The following is a 20664-nucleotide window of genomic DNA, read 5'->3' as shown; positions in this document are numbered from 1 at the left end:
TAAATCATAGTTGTCAAACTCGCCGATCTGAGCCACAAGTTGCTCGAATTAACTAGGATCGTTCATTTACTGGGTCACGAGTCAAGGCCCAGCGAAACTGAGATCATCAACTACATGTTCTTTTTTGTCATACATTGTTGAATGTTGAAGCTTGATATTTTAAAATTGTGAAATATCACAAACTTTACTAAATATACACAAATACTCGTATTACATGTTATTCGGCTTTGGAGGATGGAAATAAAAAATCAAACGTAAAATCAAAATAAACATATCTTCTTTATCTATTTATAAGAAAAATGTACTATAAAAGTTTAGGGGTTAGCTTGTCCTAACCCAGCCGAGCAACAAAGTCACCTCACTGTCCGGATTGCCCAACCTTTAGCCAATCTGAGACTGAGTGAGTTGGCCAGCTATGTAAGTATGGTGCCAATGGTGCTGTATTGTGAACTGAAATTCAGCCAACAACCAAACTAGAATCAAGGCTTTTGAAACATGGACGTCTGTATTTAGGCCTCCTTTTTTTCTCATTTAAGATGCACATTTTGGCTTCCCACAGCCATTTTCCCTTTTAGTATGTACTCAATCAAGTTGGAAGAATACTGCATACAGCCTTCCTTTGTCCCATGTAACTAATGAAAGCGCGAGTGCTAAAGGTAAGATGCTCAACGGACTATGAACAGGAAATAGTATATGAAAGCCCAACAGGATTAGTTTGATAAATGGAGCTGTCCTCTTCATAAACAACCCTCGGAGTATTCAGCTAGCTCCAGTGCGTGTGCGTCAGTACATCAGTTACACTAGATATATCATTCTTCCATCGACCATAGTAAGAGCCAGAACTGCATTACATAAATAATGCAAAACTTTCAATTGCACACGCTTTCCAAAAGAATAAAATAATGGAACAATCTCAGCAACACCAAGAGATACGATGTCAGAACAGGGCGGAAAATCATCCCAAAGGCCCCAAGCCAGAGAGAAAATGAAGGTGCGCAAGGAGTACAGAACTGGCAATCGAGTTTCAGAGAGCTCGAAATATGAGGAAGAGATGCATGCTTCATTCTGCTGGGTGTTGAATGCGTAATTTAGTCCCCAGATGAGAGACAACGATAAGCATTAGTGTTGCCCACGATGGGAGTAACTCGAACAAGTTTCCAAAGTTCCAACTTCAAAAAAGATTGTCGTTGGTGCGGCCGATACAAAATCACCTGCGTGCGTGGACAAACCTCCACCAAAAGGAAGCCAAGTGAACTAATGTCTCCGCTCCTCTTTCCAGACTGTAATCTAGGACGAAACTCTCTGACAGGATTTGCAAAGCAAAATACAGAAGCTTTGACAGGATTTTCGTTTATAATTTTGACCCCAGTAAGATCAGAACGTTCTACCTGCATGACAAATAGTAAAAATATCAAGTTTCCCTATTATGAAAATCAAAAGTATCTAAAAAGAACTCTTAAGTAATATAATTGAAAGATGAAAATTTTATGATTCTAATATGCATTATCACCATAGATTGCTATGCCTACTCACACCTACAAACAATCAGCTTTACAAATCTTATTTGACCATTTCATCATAGAAAATGAAACTTGAGACAATGCTTATTTTGGCGTGGCATAATTTTCAAAATATCAGGACAAAGAAGAAAAGACAAAATGCATACATGCAAATAACAAGACACTATCATCAATTTTTTAGAATATTAACTGACCTTCACTTAACAGAACGAGTTGAGCATAAATATTGAAGCAAATACCCATTGGAGGAGCACATATCAGCAAGATCTTGGTGTAGTCGGGTGATAGCCTTCTGCAAGGATCTTAAACTTGGAAGAAGGGTCCTAGAATTCTGTTGAATCGAGTTACCATGCGCTTTACAGAGCTCCTGTACCAACCCAAGCATCACAAAGTAATGAAATATATTATATTCAGTATGGTGTCTTTGCTTCAATATTCAGATCCACATAATCCCTACAAGAACTGTTGCACATAAAACTGACAAAAGCCAGCAATTAGAAAGAAAAAACTATTTAACTCCTTCAAACAATAAACCTTTTTTACCATGCTTAACATGAGCTATCGACCACTTTCATGCCTCCATTTTCAGCCTAACATGGTCTTCTATGACCATTTCTTTCATTATATTTTCCAAGATTGTGAACCTGATATTTTTTTCTATGTCGAAAGTTGAACTGTAAGCTGATGTGGAGATTGCTCAACCTACTATTCTGCAAAATAAGTCATTATAATCATATAGATATGGTTACCTTAACATTCGGTGGCCAGATCCACACCTGCGCCTATATAATATGTTGCATGACTAAATGGAATGCTGCTGGATGCACTTGTAATTTGGCAGATTCTTGTGGACCTTGACTGACAAATATTCTACAATTTATGCACCATGATATGAATCACAAAGCCTGATCCTACCACGAGCACCAAAATATCTTTTTCTCCCTCCATTGAGATAAAAAAGAAACAAATGAACCCACTGTCCATTTGAAAAATTACATTTTCTTCCAACAAGCAATGAGCATCACTCAACAACTCTGTATCGCATTTCCTTAGGTTCACCATGTCAGGCTCTATTCTTCGTCATGGTGGGATTTATTAGAGAAAAATGGAAATTTACATACACTACAAAACTACCCATCCATTCAAGTCACACAAGGTAAAGTACAAATTTAAGGACAAAAGTAAGAACCTTTCAAACAACAACAAACCCAACCTCAACAAGAGAAAACTGAACCTGCTACAAATTAAACGCCACTGCCTTTTAAGCAATAGTAATAAAAAAGCCAGATCTTTTTACCTTAAAAACAACCACTCGTGTCTTTGTTTTTTTTCCCTATATTCGTGAAAGACTTATACATACCAATTACTATTGTTTTTCTTTAACATTCTTAAACGACTTATACATACCAATTACAATATGTATTTAGCACATACAAAGGCAATCCTTATCCATGACAATGGGTCGAATCACAAGTAAGTCCGTATGCATACTCATAGACAACAGGCAATGTTTTAAAAAAAAAAAAAAAAAAAAGGAGCAGCAGCAAACTAACCTGGCACCACCTGAGAAGGAACTCCAGATGAGGAGAGTTCTCCAGAAGCTCAGCAATAGCCTCTAGCAACCTCTGAATATACTTAAAGGGGATAGATGCTGCAATTGCAGAGACATCTGATGGATCCACAGCAAGAATGCATTTCTTGATTAGGGTATCTTCATTCAGTCTTACACTGATCACCAATGCCCTTAGGTTTTGCCTTGCTTTGAGTGCCTCCTCGGCAGCCTGTTGAAACATAATGACAAACAAACATCAAAACATTTACTTTCATATAAAAAATACATTTGAGAGGTTTCACAGCTCAAAATAGAAAACAATATTCGTAAGAAATTCTGTCATTCACTTGATGTCATTTAAAGAGTCATTTTCAATCTTAGATCGCAGTGCACCTTGGTTTGATATAGGATGAATAACAAGCATTGACAACTAAATCAATAAGAAATCACAAATTATTCATGAACAAGGTGCTGCAGGAAAAGAAAAGCAATGTCCCGAATCCCGATACTTAGTATGATTAAACAAAAAAGGACTCTAATATCAAAAGAATGAAAAAATGAATGGCCATAACATGGTAGACCAGAAACTAATAGCCCAAAGAAATTCAAACTTCAGGCACAAACCATGATTACCACATGATGAATGTCTCTTTATCACTTTAAGATTGCAAATACAAAAGTTACAACTAGCCCATGTAATGTAGATCATTCATGCAAATCTAAGGTACCATGACGTTTTGCATATAGCACCCTATCATTACAATGTCCAGAAGAAGAATATATCATTTTTATGTACAGACATGCATTCCATATTTGAAACAGCAGAAGGAAGTGAAAACATACCGATGGTGTGATGTCAATGTCAAGATCAGTTGGATCAAATACGAAGCTTTCATCAATAGAGTACAATAAAACACCTTCAGTTGTTGCTGCTGCCCAAGACCTCCCAGTTGGAGCAATTCTCAAGCATTTTGTTTTGATAACAGGACGTCCCTGGTTGGGCAAAGACCCAGGCAGACCATAACCGAGCTTACCCCTTGTTTGCTGATCAACGCCTACCTCAACATCACTGTCCTCATCATCAATCAGATCAAGTGCTCCTGCATCTGTCATCTTTTTTGAGTTCAGAAGGTCCAGAATTCCATCCAAAGAAAGATTATGTGTAGTTTGAAACCTACGTAACAACACCTGGTGCAATCAAGGGTATAGCACCATGATATACTTTCATTAGCAAGGAAATAATCAAGTAAGAACTGATAATGCTTAGAAACACAAGAAGGGGAGGAAAGAAAACGGAAGAAATGAGGTAAAGATCATTAATCATTTCTGTACAACATGATAATTAATTGAAAAGCAATTAATAGGGAAATCTGAAAATTCAATCATAGTATGTCTCTGTGTCTGTGCATCTGTGTTTGTGTGTGCAGATGAATGTCCAGTTCCAGCACAGATTGAATGGCAGCACCAGAAATGTTCTACCTGATACAGGAACACTATGCATTTGAAGTTACCATGTTACTTCTTATACTATTGATTATAAACATCCTACCTAATGGTTCTTGCTTAACAGGTCATGCAACTAACTTATCCATTTCACCTAATTCATGAATGTAGCTTCATAACATAAATATTACACAATAGAATGATAATGCAACCTTATAAAGCTGGAGAGAAGTTAAATTTGCTCCATCTCCTGGATTTTTCATTTCTTTTAGAAGTGTCAAAAAAAAAAAACAAAAAAAAACACTCTACTTAGCACATATATTTGGAAAACACAAGTTATTGTAGATTGGCAAGACACTATCTATTCGACCAATGTTTTAACCGAGTGCTGCACACATGCACATGTGCAAACATGCATACACAAATAAAATAACCTGATATACAAATAGTTTGTCAATACAATGAATATGGGATCACTTTCTGTCCAAATTAATTCAGCAACTTGCTGCACAATGATTGTCCTCAATCAACTAGAATAATACCAATGATTGCAAGCAGAAAAGACAACCACAATACAGCAGCTACATGAGTATACCTCCCTCAAAACTCTAGCAATAACTGGATTATAAAAAAAACAATAAAAGTAGGCTGACAAAAAAACACACAAATGCCTGTGACAAGTTGAGAGAATGGAAAAAACAATTTATCTATTAACAATTAAAAAGGATAAGGGCATTAGGTGGAGTAACGGATGTTGGGCAAGGTTACCCACCTAAGGCCATTCCACTGATAGTACCTCCTCTGTCTTATTGTGAAGAGTCTGAAGGCACTAGATTCTAGAAAACCAAAACAAAAGAACAATTGCTGTTTAATGTTTAAGGGTAAGCCCCTTGCACTTATATTTTCTTTAAGTTCTCGAAAACCTGTGGTAAATGTACTTTTCCCGAGGAGATCTATTTGCATACCATATATAATCTACTATAGTATTTATGAGTGTGTTTGTTGCAGACCCAAGGAACGCCAATGAATTGGGGGAAAAAGATATTGTGACTGACCAAAACAAATTATGCAAACAGATCAAAGAGTCATAGGTATCAGTAATAATTTCATTTTGTTAGATGAAAAGATGTAAAGAACCTTTTTAAACCAGAAATAGAAAGTGAAGGACTATTAACCTGATCTGTAATGTCGTACATGCATATGTACTTGCTATTTCCACCAGCTAAGATGTAGTTGCCATCAGCAGAGTAGCACAAGCTTGTAAAATACTTTCCAGAACTTGACGAACTTGCTGTCCTTCGATCAGTCATGAGACGACCACCTGCAATATCCCTACGGCCCTCAATTGTGCACATTAACTGGCAATCAATAGGATCCCAAAAATATATTTGACCATCCAAAGTGCTTGATGCTAGCTGCTTCCCATCAGGGCGATAAACGACTGTAAGAACATCATGTGTGTGGACAAAGGTCTCTACAGAACCTTTTCCTTCAAACACATCCCATAACCGGACAGTCTTGTCCCAAGAAGATGAAGCTAAAATTGCCTACAAACCAAAAGAAACCATGTGATCATGTTGATGGGAGCTGAACAGATATACTCTTTCATCTTTAAGATGCATTAAGTAGTTCTGAATTCCTTTGCACAAGCATAACATTTATCTATTCATTGGCTTTCTACATCTAATTCCTAGAATTACAGCTACATATATTTTCTTACACACTTACTTCTCATATGCATGTCAGACATCCAATACCAATTCCAGCATGGACAATTATATCCAGAACCCTTCTGACAGGCAGGAACATGTATGTTAACAAAGAATTTCATGGTTAGCCACTATTAAATTGGTGTAGATGAAGCCTGAAACACGGGTAGCTATGATCATGTACATTGATGAAATAAACTTCACAGACCACCTATGTTCGAGTAATCATGTGTCTAAATTTCATCAAATGAAGTCTACCACCAAAAGAAAACTTGTGCAACGAAAAGTTCTCAAATTGACAACTAAGCATGTCGTGAATTGCCTCATGTGTTAAACAACTTAGTCTTCAAGACATCTTGTGGACAAGTTGCAACCTTTTTCGAAGAATAAAACAACACAACCTCAAAAGTTAAAAGTTAAAACCTGGAGCGCATTCATTGACACCAAGTGAACTGAATAATAATACAACTAGAAGCAGACATATATCCACTCTGTTTTAACTAAGTAAAAGGATCCATTTATACCATGTCAGGCAAATAAATGATGAACCCACCAGAAAAGAACATCACAACATTGCAACGTTTCATTTGCATGTTACTCATCAGCATTGGATGTGTACCAATGTAATTACTAAGTATCAGTTTTAGCTACACTTGTCCAAGAAAAAGCCAGTATATACAGACAAAAAAACTGCAGCCATAGATCTGAAGATGAAGAGCATTCATACATTTATTGGTGAAAACATCAACCCGTGAACTGGTCCTTCATGGCCACTAAGAACATCCAGTAGACGGCCAGTTTTCATTGACCATACGAATATCTGCACAATATTTAAGTATTGAAAAGCATATCAAGCAAATATTTCTTCACAAAAAAATCAACTCCTACTTGTCCTAGTTTGAGATTTTCCGTGGAAGTGTGTACCTCAAATGAATCTAATGTTCCAGCACAAATTACTTCACCACTCTGGTCTGATGCTAGGGAAACAAATTGCCTGGAGGAGGGACTGGTAAATGTCCTAAAGTTCCGATAGCGAAACAAATCCCATGCACGAACAGTACCATCAAGAGATGCACTGAGAAGGCAGTTGTTATTGGCCGTGAAATGTAGAGCAGTCACTGCATTTGTATGCTCAGAAAATGTCACGAAGCAAAATCCAGAAGAAACAGTCCACACCTGTTACAGCACAGAAAAGTAAGGCTATCGCCTATAAATTTTTAAAATCAATATCAAGTAAAAATAAGACGTTTAACAACTGACATCTATGCCAACAACTAAAACAAAATTAGATGCCAAATTGACCATAACGGCACCAGATTTCTAATCAAACAAATTTCTCTACAATAAGAGAATTGGCTCCAAGGAAGAGCAACATAATAATAGTTCCACCTCAAAGCATCAAGACAAACTTCCATGGATGTCTAAGAATCTTCTTTCTTGACTTCAAATGATACAACAAAAATAAGTAATTCCAGTTCAACAAGTCAAACATAAGTTCTACATGGTTCCTGCAACTGTTTAAGAAACTTGACTGCAAGTTACTACTTTATTCCTCTAAAGAACATACAGAAGATGTTACTAAGTGAAGGTTCCAGGAAGCAAGTGTCATCGCATCCATCAATTCTGCTCGATGGTGATGACGGTGGTGGGTGTACAGGCAGGCTGGACTACGGAGACCCTTTCCAGAGATTATGCTAATAGAAGCGTTCAGGGAGTTGAACTTTTTACCGCCTTCAACTTGAAGGTCTTAAGTCCAATTCCCTGGCCAGGTGAAAGTAGCTTTCGTTGCCACTGCATGTGTTTCTTAACAAATAATTGCAGATAAAATTTAGGAAGAAAGATTAGGACAGAGAGTATCCACTTTTGCACCTTGATTTTGTTATCGTCTGCTCCGCTAGCTAACAGTTGTGAATCAGGCGAATAAGCTAAACAATTGACGTCAAAATAATGGCCTTGCTGCTTCAGTATGTACGTCTCTGACCGCCATTCCCAAACAAGAAGCTGTCCTAGCTTTGCGCAACCAAATACCAACCAGTTTCCCTGATCGTTAAAAGATGCAGTTGTTATCTTCCGCCTGGAGATCGAAAGCAAATGAATACACACGAAATCCGGCATCTGGTAGAGCCCAAAAACCCCTGATGAGAACCCAATAACCACCAAATCAAGACCCCGGTGATAATCGCAAGTGGATACTTTTGCGGGTGCCTGCATGCAGTAATCCTTCTTTGCCAATTTCCACTGCCCCTTATGAAACGGAAACAAGTCTTCCTTTCGTTCGCCTGACTCCTCTGCAGAGTGCTTCTCTTCCTGCGTTTCAACATCGGTAGGTGAAGGACCAGGTTCTGGTGATTCTGTCATACCATTTAGAGACTCGTCCCCTGCCAAAACCTTGACTCCTTCATCTGCCGCATCCCCAGACTTCCTTTTCCGATGAAAATCCCCATTGTTCTCGTTCGAAATGGTGTTAAACTCCTCTGAAATTTCAAAATTCCAAGTGAAAACTGCACCATCCTTCGAGATTGTGTAAGCTCTAGAACCAGAACCACCAAAGAATACCCCAACAACCACGTCCCTGTGCCCTAGGAACAGAAAGGGCCTCGGCACCAAGCCCTTGCGCAAGCAACAGAGCCGTGCCGTTAGATCCTTCGATCCTGCAAGTATCCATTGCGAGTCAGAGCTCCAATCGACGGCAACAACGTCACCATCAAACGCCGATATCGTCCTGATCAATTGGAACGGGAAGACCTCCGTCCGGAATGCGGGACACCTCCATATCTGTATCAATTTCCCGACCGCCACAGCGATCATATCTCCATTCGGACTGAACTTCAGGGCGGTGACCGGGTGCTTGAACGTGATCCGGTGGAGGATGACCCGGCGCCGGAGGTTAATGAACAGGCCACGAGAATTCTCATCTACAGTGAGCAGGAAGTTGCCGTCAGGCGAGACGGCTATCCGAGAAACATTCTTCGAGCTCTCACAGGGGAGAGTCCAACTCTGCGACTTCGCGAGGTCGGTAACGGAGACTCTGTTGCCAACGGGGGATAGGAGCGTGGTGTTCTCGGAGATGACGGCGTTTCCCCCTCGGTAGGGAGCTCCGAGGAGATTCTGGAACCTGAAATTCATGGATTCACTACACTATCCCTTCTTCTATTCTCGCTTTCTGCCGAGGGTTGCAGAAGAGAGAGAAGGGACGGAATTTCGAAATAGCGCGCTTCGGTTTACAGAGAGCTTAAACCCCTTAGGCCTTAACAGAGGCCAGAAACCCAAAACCCTAACTTTTGCGCCCTTTCTTTCATTTTGGAGGGAAGGGTGACTCGTTATTAGGTTACGCACTTGTGACACAAAAATCAAGCTTCAACGTGGGAATAGCGCCATGTATCTCGTAGCGGCTTCCCTTGGTAAATAAATTTTTCCATTCATGGGTGTATTCACGCCATAATCCCATTACAGGACTCGTGTTTTATTATTTTTCGCACAGTTGTTTGTTATCGGGAAAGAGAAAAGTTTTTTATAATTTATATTTTATTAAGTTTTTAAAAATCGACTGTTTTGCTATCCTTAGAAAAATTATATCATTTGGAACACAAAAATCAACCGCTTCGACAGTTTTAACTAAGTGTGAAAAAAATTACAAAGAGTGCTTAACATTTGAGTGAATATTCAACTTTTAAAAGTTAATAAATAAGTGTTCAACTTAGAGAAATTGGTTCTTTATGACAAGTACTTTCGTCAGTTGACCGTTTTACTTCAAAAAATAATATCTCTACCAATAGGCAGCTTATAAAAAAAATTCTCAAAAGCCAAGTATTAACTTTTCATTTGCTTAGATGGGTTTGGATCATGTAGATATGACCAGTAACTGTATATTTTATAATATAGAATAATAAACATAAAAATTTGAGAAAACTCCAAAAACTTTCATGGCTTGAGAAATGAAAATTTGTCAAAAGGGCATTATGGTCCCTGCCACATAAGTTAATGTACTCTATTAAATTTCATAAAACTTAAACAATGTATTTGATGGCCTCTGAACTCAGATACGAGGCTGATCTAAAGTCTCTTTTACCCCAAAGCCGTTGATTTAAGATTTTCAATAATGTCAAATCATTTCGGATCTCGGAACCAAGGCTATCAGAAACCTCTTCGACTATCAATAATTTTAAATCACATCTGAAACCAAGGCTATCAAAGACCTCCTTGAGTTACCAACTATATGCACGGACAAATATCAGACTACATTGAGTTGAAATATCGAGGGAAGACGATCTTACATCTGAAAAACACATTTTCATGAAAACATCATCATATAACGCATTCATGTTCTTAAAATTATGCAAAATATTGACCTGACGCAGACTGAAAGATGTGACTACATCGGACACGAGCAGATCCTAAGACACTTCTTTCAACATTTGATATAGTGATAGTAACACTTATATATATATATATATATATATATATATATATATATATATATATATATATATATATATATATATATATATATATAAAGAGAGAGAGAGAAATTGATAAAAACCAAGTGCCGGTTTAAATCAGACCCTTTGATTTTGATTTTTAAAATATTTTTTTTTTTTCAATCTAACTTTATGGATATGGAGCAAAACATATACTACGTTGATCATTTTTTACACTTTAATGGTGTTTTTATAATAAGAAAAAAGTGAACGGCCCCAGGACATGATAATAAAAAATTAATATCATCATGTTTTATTATCAAAATAGTCTTTATAAACGTATTAAGATGTTTATATTTTGATTTAAAATAGTTTTTAAAATCAAAATCAAAGGGTCTGAATTTTATCCTTGACCTAGGTGTTTGGTTTTTACCACCTTTTCTCTCTCTCTCTCTCTCTCTCTCTCTCTATATATATATATATATATATATATATATATATATATATATATATATGCCTCCCACTTTCTGTCTTATATGTGGTGTTTTGTGCGAGAGGTTTTGTGGATGAAATATTTAGGACAGATTCATTAGTGTTCATGTTGTCAGTCGCCCCCTTATAGGCAATGTTTGAAAACAGGGCCATATGGTGCAGCCTCTGGGACTGATGTTCGAAGCAAATGCCGCCAATATATTCCATTGCAACAAATTGAGAGCAAAAGTCCATCGTAAAAACCTATTCAACATCACCCTATGTAGACAGCCATTAACAAAGTTTTCATGTTTTATTGTGGCTTTAAATCTGATGCACGTTTAAGAAAAACTTATTAGTAATTTGAAATGTCAAAACTGCTTGAACAACCGACAAGTAGGACGTTCCTTGCTCAATAAATCTAAGTTGTCGTGCTTCCATCTGAACGCCAGGCTTTCAGACACAAGTAAAGATAGAGAAGTATGCATATTCAGAATAATTTTACATTCCAAACGGCTGTAGCTGACCAACAATTACTTACATTCCAAACAACTGGAGCTGATCAACAATGACCTGAGCGAACAAGCATCTAGACATGCATAAGGAAACATGGTCTGCATCCGAAACCAGTGCCATTAAGGTGCTTTCGGTTGACGTAGAAGGCACGGACTGTGGGGATTGTAAGGGATTCAAAAAGGGGAAAGATTTGCGCTTTTGTTGTGACGCCAAACAGATGGGAAGATTCTCAAATGGACAAAGGAAGAGCAATCTAGGTTTCATAGCAAGTAAGCTCAGTAATTCTAACAGATTATTGAAAAAAAAAATAGATCTAGTTATTCTTGATAGCTGTATGATCCAATTACTAATAAATAATAATAGCTCCCATCCTGCTAATCAGAGGATTGGAGTAACAAACTTCAAGTTGAAGAAGATCCTCACTTCATCTGCTAGAGGTTCTGCTTAAGCCTTTATAGCATTGCTAATTGATCCATTTAGTTCAACCACACCAAAGAGGTAACCATAAAATTTTTAGTTCCTCGCCTACCCGACGCAGGGTAGATTCTTTGTCCTTGTTAGTCTTAGGAAAAACTCATTTAAGAATCTTAATTACAGAAAGAAAGCAAAAGCATGATTACCCTTATCCTAAATCTCTGATCAGCATCAAGCTGCATCAACAATGAAGGAATTGCACTGACAATGTGCAGCCCAACACCTTGTTAATTCCACTTTGCAGAGGCATGACCGTCGAGGTTACTAGTATCTAGCACAATGAATGAACAGAATCTGAGCAATCCCAAAGGGGTTTAGTGTATGGTAGCACTTCGACTGTCACAAAAGCAGTATTCAGTTCAAAACCCACAAGAGCCAATCATGCATATACGCCAAAACGTGCATATGCCTTGAGGACGGAGATGAGTTTTATGCAGCTACTGTGTACAGTTTCATTATGTAAAAACAAACATGAATATAAACAAACACGTAGAAGTCTGAATAACACTTTGGAAAAGGTTGGTAGACCGCTGCTTGGCAAGCATGAGCCTGCAGTGGAAGTGTGTGAACTTCTTCTTCCTGTTGGGATCGGGCTATCGCGAAAGGACTAACCGAATTGATAAATTGGAACCCATTCGATGAGATGTAATCTTGGTTTTTACCTTCTTGTGGAGGATATTTTTTTCTTGTACATATTATTTCTTTGCAATAAAGGTAGAGGACCTAACCCCCAGCAGCAGGTTTCTGGAATATGAACAACCAAATCTAGATGCCAGCCCTTGCAATTGACAAATAAACAGCCATTAACACATAAAAAAGCTCATAACGCAATCTCAGCCCGTGGAAACTTTCTTAAAGGCTTTGGATAGGTTTGCTGTAAACTTGAGTCCTCGCACATGGAGGACTAATCTAGAAGAATCCAGCACAAAAACCTCTCAAATGAGAGGAAAAATTACACTGTAGACATCTATTTCCACGTCCCTGATTTGCCGCTCTCCATCTCTCTCTACAACTTTCCAGCTATCTACAGATGAATCAGTGTACCAATCATCGCCATTCAATTCGACACAATGGGTTGACATTTGCAATTGCATCTCCAGATATCCAACCTCTGAGTCTTTTATCCAGGACCGCATACCTCAATTTGCTACATCCAAGTAAAGTGTGCTCTATGCCATCAGCAGACAAACTGTAGCATGAAGCTGCTATAAGAACTTCCAGTGATTTGTGTGTGGCAAAGCACCGCAGCCCTGCACTCGTGGCCAGCTCACACCCTGTTATATTCAGCCAGACAAGATGATTGCAATTGTTTGCAAGAGAAAGAAACGTTGCATCAGAGATGTTAATTAGCCATGAAAAATCAATGCTCTTGAGCCCACAAATTGCTGATATTGATACGCCTCCAGCATCTGTGATCTTTGGCCCACATTCTGCTAGGCTCAACTCCTCCAGGCAACATAGCTGTTGCAGGAAAACCACCCCAATATCTGAAATTCGATCACATTCACTGAGGTCCAGCTTCTGCAAGGTTCTTGCTGAAGAACCAGTGGCCAAGGATGCCAAGCCCCAGTCAGTGATCAGTGAGCAGCCATGAAGATTCAGAGACTGCAATGATGAGGCAGCTCCCAGAGACTCAAGAGCTCCATCGGTGATCCTACTGCACCATGACAAGTCCAAATGTGTGATGTCTGTGCAATGCTTGATCAAGGAAATTACACCTACATTACCAATACCCTTTCTCCTCCTAAGATACACCTTCTTCAAGCCTTTACACCTCCCAGCAACTGAACAGATCCCATCACCAGTAAGATCATCGTAGCCAATTTCTTCAGTTGAATCAGATACTGGGCATGTCTGCCTAAGATTCAAGTTAAGTATCTGAACGTTAGGACAAGTTTCTGCTACAAACTCAAGATCAACATCAGGCAACACTTTTCCCAATTCCAAAGCAACCAAGTTGGGGAACCTCGGTAAGAAACTACGCAAGAGGCTCGGATCCAGCACCCTTAACTGTGTTCGCAGTAGACCCTCAACTCGTAGCCATTGTTTGCATACTTGAGAACAAGATATCCTATCACTCTTATTATTTAACCTTTTCAGAACCATTCCCAACTCATCATCTCCAATTGCTTCCATCTCCTAGGGAAATTCCATCACCACTCATAATTCAGAATCCCGAAATATTAAGCTCAAACGGAAAGGCAAACAACAGCGAAAGAAGAACTCGCCTTATATGAGAGACATTGTTTAGGATTTCATGGTTCATGTATAAGGTAATGCTTCTGAAAAAGGGATTTTAAATTTTTTCCTTCCAGATAACAATGCAAGTTTGCCGGTATCATGTTAAATAGTTGCATTTTTCCACAAGATGCTAACCGCAAATTCGGAATCTCATAACTTGCCAAGAAACATAAGAAACGCATAATTGGGGGAAAAAAAATCTGTTCTCTCATGGTTGAGCTGCGGTTTGCAAACTGCTTGCACTGATAAATACAACGAGAAAGACGACGTGGGGTCCGTAGTTTTGCATAACTTCGATCAAGAAACACCTCAAAATTTCAATCAGACAACCTAACAATTCAAGAAAATCGAAGACGCAGACAGATGCAACGGAAAAGAGGAAGTATCTATGTTTTTGCTTATTTTGATCCAAAACACCTAAAAAATTCAAACAAACAAACAAATGCTGGAAGCAAATCAATGATAGAAAAGAGAAATAACCTGACACAAGATACGAAAACAAGGGAGCAGAAAGACTCAAAGACACAGCGGAAACCTACCTCCACGGTATTAGGGTTTGAAGGAGAGAGGCTGGCAAATGCAGATCAGAGAGAGAGAGAGAGAGGCCTCACTCGAATCTGGTTGGGGTTGGGAAGTACGAAGCTGAAGGCGTATCTAACGAGAAAACATAGAGATGCAAGCAACGTAAAGCAGACAAGAAATTATTTTAATACAGTTATTCGTAACGAAGATCCACCAGGCGGGGGATTTCTCTGATGTACAAAAGAGACTCTACATGGGTCGTAAACAAAAAATGCCCGAATTGGCCCGATTGGGATCCGCCGCAAACCGATTCCAACTTGCAGCCGAATTGCTTCTTGTTTATTTTTGAATATTTTTAATCTTAAAATTTTATTTATTTAAAATTTCTATTTATTTTATTAAGAAATTATTTTTAAATAATTTTTATCAGCTTCCAACTGATTCACTAAATCGGCAGCTTCATTCTTAAGAACATGTTTGATAGTCTTGGGTGTGAGATCTTAAATCCACGCTAAGTGCATTTACAACTTAAGGATTTCAAATTTGTGTTATTTTGTGAAGATCACGGATTAATGGTTTCAAGGCGGACGGGTTTGACCATAAATCCATCTTTTTAGAATCTGTGGTAGCCTTGGTTCTGAGATTTCTGAGACTATCAAACACGGTCTCGGCTTATATTTTGTGTCAGAGTGCAACGTGTGTACTTTGTTATATTTTGTGTCAGAGTGCAACGTGTATACTTTGTTAGAGGGGCACACGTTTAGAAATATTCATAGGGGCACATATATATATATATATATATATATATATATATATATATATATATATATATATATATATATATATATATATATATATATATATATATATATATATATATATATATATATATATATATAAATATATAAATATTAAAATTTTCAATGTAAACGAATTTTAAAGAACTGGAGTAGGCAACTGCCACTCTGACCCACATGTGGCTTAACCCTCGAGGCACCGTATTGATTTGTCAGCATCTAGATGTATGGATTTGCTTTTATTCGTTCTGTTTCTGCACTGTTCTTTATTCGCTCTGCCTCAATCTGCTTTATTTGTTGTCCTTTATTTGTACAGATTCTGACGAATCTGTTTTTGTACGTAGTATTTCTTTAGAATATATTCCAATCAATCACAGCTTTTCCATGGTAATGGTAGTGATTGAAGTATTGACTGGAATTATTATCCTAAAGATTTACTTCGCACAATTCTTTACCTTTTCCGCATTCTGCACACTTATGCTCTGGGTATTTGGCAATATTCCTTGAGATTTCTCTTTCCCATCAATGGTCTTTTTATTGCTCTAGTCTGTGGTGGTCTATCTGGCATTATCAGTGTTTCTAGTCACCTTAAAATCTCCTTTTTACTTCCTTCTTTCGTTTTTAATGACAATGAATAGATGATTTGTCTATTTCTTGCTTCGTACATCCATACATTGGGTTCTTGGTATTGGTGTAGCAATTCTTCAAAAATTACTTGTAAATCTCTGGGTCTTTTCCTGATAAAGAAGTCCTTCATTTCTGGCAATAGTATCTCTTTCTGTGGCTAGTAATCTGGTTGCACAAGTTCTTTTGTTAGACCTATCTTGACGGCATATATGGCAGGAAGTATCATGTCCTCAAATATTTCTGCTTGGGCAGCATATATTCTAAGAAAGATAAGAGGTGCTTTTGTCACTTCTAAGTACCGCTTTGCTGCTTTGCATAATTCTGGGATTTCTTCTAGTTCTTTAACATTGCTGGTGTAAACAGTGTGAAGTAATCTATAACTGTGCACCATCTTTACTAGGTTTGGGTCTGTGTTTGGATAGGCTATCATTTTATTTATCTCTGTGTATGGTATGGTAATATAGTCTTTTCCTGGTGAGGTATTCTTTTCTCTAGGATTTTTGTTTAGGTAGTCACAAACTTTTTTCAGGTTTCTTAGGTAATTATCAATTATCATAGATTGGCTTGCTGTTTTCTCCTTCTGGATAGTTTCCAGATAAGTTTGGGTTCGGGGTGGTGTAAACAGGCTCGGTTTAATTTGTACAGTAGGTTTCTGGAATCTTTGGTTTAGGTTTGTATCTTTGAACCTTGGTTTAAATATGATTTCTGACTCGATTATTTCTTGTAATGGCTTTGGTTCTTGGATTTCTATTTTTGTTTCTAGTTTTGGTGTTTGGATCATGATTTCTGGGACTTTCTGGAGATTTTCTGTTTCGGTTTTCCATTTCAGGAGTTCTCTGATTTGGGTTTGATTAGTCTTTACCAGTAGCCGTTTGCTCTGGACTAGTCGTATTTTTCTTAACCAAATAAGGTTGTCGGTAAATACGATCACCGTTGTTACTGCTTTTTACAGTTATAGTATAACTGGTATCCAGTGGTGTGTGATTTTTGTATTTAATTTATTCATGTAAATAGTACTTTCTTCCTTGTTACAATCTCATGTTCCTGGACAGACAATTTGAATAGTAGTTTTCATTAGTCCTGATCACTTCAATGTCAAAATCAAATAATTTTATGTTGTTGACTAGCCTTCTTATTTCTTTCTTTACAATCGAGTTTTCTAACTTTGCACCTAATCAATGTCTTACTTGTGTATTATCAGTTCTGACTTTAAACTTAGTATAGACTATATATATTTTGAAATGTCTAAGTGACTGGTATAATCCTAAAAGTTCTTTTCTGTTTATTTCCCATTTTGTTTCATTTTCTTTAAAGCTTCCTGAGTGATATCTACATAGATATTCATTCTTATCATTTTCATACATGTATTTTAATACCGATCCATAACTATATTATGAGGCATCAGATTATGTAATCCATATAAATGGTTTCTGTTCATTTAGAAATTCTAGTTTAGGTAAGTTTTTACACACTGTCTTGATTTGGTTGATATGTTGTTTGTCTTCTTCTATCCAATAATATTCTTTGTCTTTTTTCAGTTTTTCTTGGAGAGGCTTACAATGTTTTGCTAGGTGTGGTATATATTCTCTGACTTGGTTTACTAGTCCTAAGAATGATTGTAACTTCTTTTTAGTATCAAGTTCTTCTGTTTTGTGCTATTTTTTGAACAATATGGGTTTGCATTTTAATACATGTTTTGTCTATTTCTATTCCTAGGAAGTCAATCTGTTTTTTACAAATGACTGCTTTGTTTTTACTTATGGCTATTTTCCTGCCTTGTTCGCATATTTTATGAATTCGTTTAGCAACTTATAATGGTCCTCTTGTGAGTGACTGAAAAGTAGTATATCGTCTATATATATTACGCAATTTCTTAACCCTTTAAACTGTTCATCCACGAAACTTTGGAATCTTCTAGGATCATTTTTGTATTCAAATGGTAGTACATTCCATTCATAAAATCCGTTTGGGACTGTGAATGATGTTAGTTTTTTACTTTCTTCTTCGAGTTTTAAGTGGTAAAATCCACTTTTGCAATCAAATTTACTAATATATTGGTATCCTGATATTTGTTTAAGTTTTAGTATTTTATTTGGAATTGGGTAATTATAAGTTTTAACTTTTGCGTTTAAATTTCTATAATCTATAACTATTCTAGTTTTTCTTCTCTTTTGTTCACTGTGCTTATTAACAATGAATGCTGGGCTGTTATGTTTTGAGTTTGACTTTTGTATATATCCTTCTTTTAACAGTTCATTTATGTGTAAATTGAATTCTTTTAGATCATCAGGTATGTATTTTAAAGGTGGTTGTGTTATTATACTATCTTTTTTTTATCAATTCTATTTTTACTGTTGTTTTATGCTTGTCCCAATATTGTAATGGATTTTTCGAGTACAATTGTTCTAACCTTTTTTCTATATTGGCTAGTTCATTTATTTCATAAACATTTATGGTGATGGTATTTATTTTTTCTCTTGTTAATTTTTAGGTTATTTTACAATCTCCTTTTATCCAGGGTGTTTGTTTTCTCTCATTGTTTTTTACTATCAATGCATTGATTTTTTCTTTACAAGGTATAGTTAGTATTAAGTATTTTTCTGTGATGTTTATAGATAGGTAGTTGTTTAAGAAATGTCTACCCGATATGATATCTTTGTAATGTAATTCAAAAGCATAAATTTTATTTATTTATATTACCTTTATGCGGATTTGTACATTTACATTTTCGGCTTTGTAATTTATTAGTGCTTTGGCTCCATTAAATCCTCTAACTTCCAAAGGGGTATCTAATTTTTCCCATTCATTATTTGGTAAGCAACTCTTTTTGCATAAGTTTATTCGGGCTCCCGTGTCTATATATGTTGTATAAAATCTATTATGATATCCTCGAGGTATAATTTTTATTAATATATATATAAACTTGGTTTTAGTAATATTCATTTGGTGTCACTTGACTCTTCATCACCATAATTTCTTCTCCCAAATGCTCTATAGGTAAGATATTCTACTCTTTTTTCTTTTTCTTCCCAGTATTCCATAAACTTTCATTCTGCAACTGCTCTTGCTCGTAAATAGGTAAAGAAATGTCTCATGTAGTTTCTAAATTTCTTCATAATCACTTCCCAATTCTTCTATAAATCTGAGTACCCATATGTAAATTCTAAATAATTTTCCTATCCTATTTCGTACAAAGTTCTTAGTGTCTCTATTATATGCTTTTACACTTGTAGTTGAAAACATTCTATTTCATCATATGCTGACATTGGTTCATCTGAGTCTATGTTTCTAATCTCTCTAATCCATTTATCATGTTTTTTATGTATTAGTTGATCAATAAATTGTCTAACTATTACCATCTTTTTTAACAATAATACCCATTTGTTTCGGGTAGCAATAACTTTTCATCTATCATTTATATTGATTGGTACAATATATGTTAGTTCTGGTTCTAATTTAATCATTTTATCATTCCATTCTATTGATTATATTTCTCCACATTATGCCATCGTTATAGTCGTAGTAGTCATTTTCGTAATCTATATAGTCCTCTGTATAATAATCCTCATTATCATAGTCTGATCCTTCTTCTTCTACCATGTCTTTTAGGTTGTTAATGAATCGTTTTACTAATATATATAGCTTTAATATGTTAGCTAATTTTTCTTTCCTAATTTTCTTTTCTTCTAATGCTCTATCTAATACATTTTTCATATCTTGTTCGAAATTTTTAGTATTTATTTGGCTAATCATCAAAACTTCTTAATATTATTATGTGTTTTCCTAGATGTTCAATTTCTAGTGTATATTTTCAATCCTAAAGTTTTCATATTTATTTAGCCACTTGTTGCCTAATATGATTCCTGTTAAACCGTCATTTCTCAATTCTTGTTTTTCGAATTCTACTTCATACATGTAATCGGCTATCTTAATTTCTTTGCTCACTTTTCCTATGCTTCTGATGATGTTTCCCTGAATAACTTTGTATCTATGCTCACTTGGTAATACTATATCATTATTTATCATGTCTGGCGTGATAATTTTCTTCTAATCCTGTATCTATCAATATTTTCTTTATCATATTGTCTATAGTTCCTTTGACATGAAATTGTTTTTTGTAACTAGTTTCTCCTGATGTACTGACACTTAGTCTTTGTTTGATAATTTGTAATTCATTTTCTCCATCTTCTACGTAATATGATTCATCATCGTTTATTATTGTTATTAATTGTTTGAATGGATTGTCAATTTGTACTGTGCCATTTGTTTTTCGTTTTGCTGATATTTTATGTTTATTTGTTACTACATACATATTTTTCCCTTTGATAGTCATTACTTTACAACCTTTCTCGAGTTTTATTCCTGATAGTTTTC

General features: G+C 36.3%; 2 protein-coding genes across 2 annotated transcripts; both read right to left on the bottom strand.

The window, feature by feature from the left end:
- Window positions 1–710: 710 nt before the first annotated feature.
- Window positions 711–9492, bottom strand: LOC116256319 (periodic tryptophan protein 2). Its single transcript, XM_031632658.2, has 8 exons — window positions 8094–9492; window positions 7149–7400; window positions 6952–7044; window positions 5691–6062; window positions 3916–4260; window positions 3074–3301; window positions 1715–1887; window positions 711–1388 (listed from the first exon to the last, which is right to left on the bottom strand). Exons 1-7 carry the CDS (start codon window positions 9348–9350, stop codon window positions 1717–1719), a joined length of 2718 nt encoding a protein of 905 aa, XP_031488518.1. The 5' UTR covers window positions 9351–9492; the 3' UTR covers window positions 711–1388; window positions 1715–1716.
- A 3396-nt stretch (window positions 9493–12888) lies between these two features.
- LOC116255588 (F-box protein At3g58530-like) lies at window positions 12889–15065 on the bottom strand. Its single transcript, XM_031631460.2, has 2 exons — window positions 14884–15065; window positions 12889–14242 (listed from the first exon to the last, which is right to left on the bottom strand). Exon 2 carries the CDS (start codon window positions 14237–14239, stop codon window positions 13151–13153), a length of 1089 nt encoding a protein of 362 aa, XP_031487320.1. The 5' UTR covers window positions 14240–14242; window positions 14884–15065; the 3' UTR covers window positions 12889–13150.
- Window positions 15066–20664: the final 5599 nt, after the last annotated feature.

The sequence above is a fragment of the Nymphaea colorata genome, chromosome 6, assembly GCF_008831285.2.
Source record: "Nymphaea colorata isolate Beijing-Zhang1983 chromosome 6, ASM883128v2, whole genome shotgun sequence".
Lineage (NCBI taxonomy): Eukaryota > Viridiplantae > Streptophyta > Magnoliopsida > Nymphaeales > Nymphaeaceae > Nymphaea > Nymphaea colorata.
This window is presented reverse-complemented; position numbering and strand designations above follow the sequence as displayed.

What these genes read in the sequence shown, in the direction of transcription:
- LOC116256319 (XM_031632658.2), bottom strand. Translation starts at nt 9,350, where the DNA reads ATGAATTTCAGGTTCCAGAATCTCCTCGGAGCTCCCTACCGAGGGGGA. An exon ending in GAACATTAGATTCATTTGAG is followed by an intron (nt 7,045 to 7,148) that starts GTACACACTTCC and finishes AATATTGTGCAG; the next exon opens with ATATTCGTATGGTCAATGAA. An exon ending in ACATTGACATCACACCATCG is followed by an intron (nt 3,302 to 3,915) that starts GTATGTTTTCAC and finishes ATGTTTCAACAG; the next exon opens with GCTGCCGAGGAGGCACTCAA.
- LOC116255588 (XM_031631460.2), bottom strand. Translation starts at nt 14,239, where the DNA reads ATGGAAGCAATTGGAGATGATGAGTTGGGAATGGTTCTGAAAAGGTTA.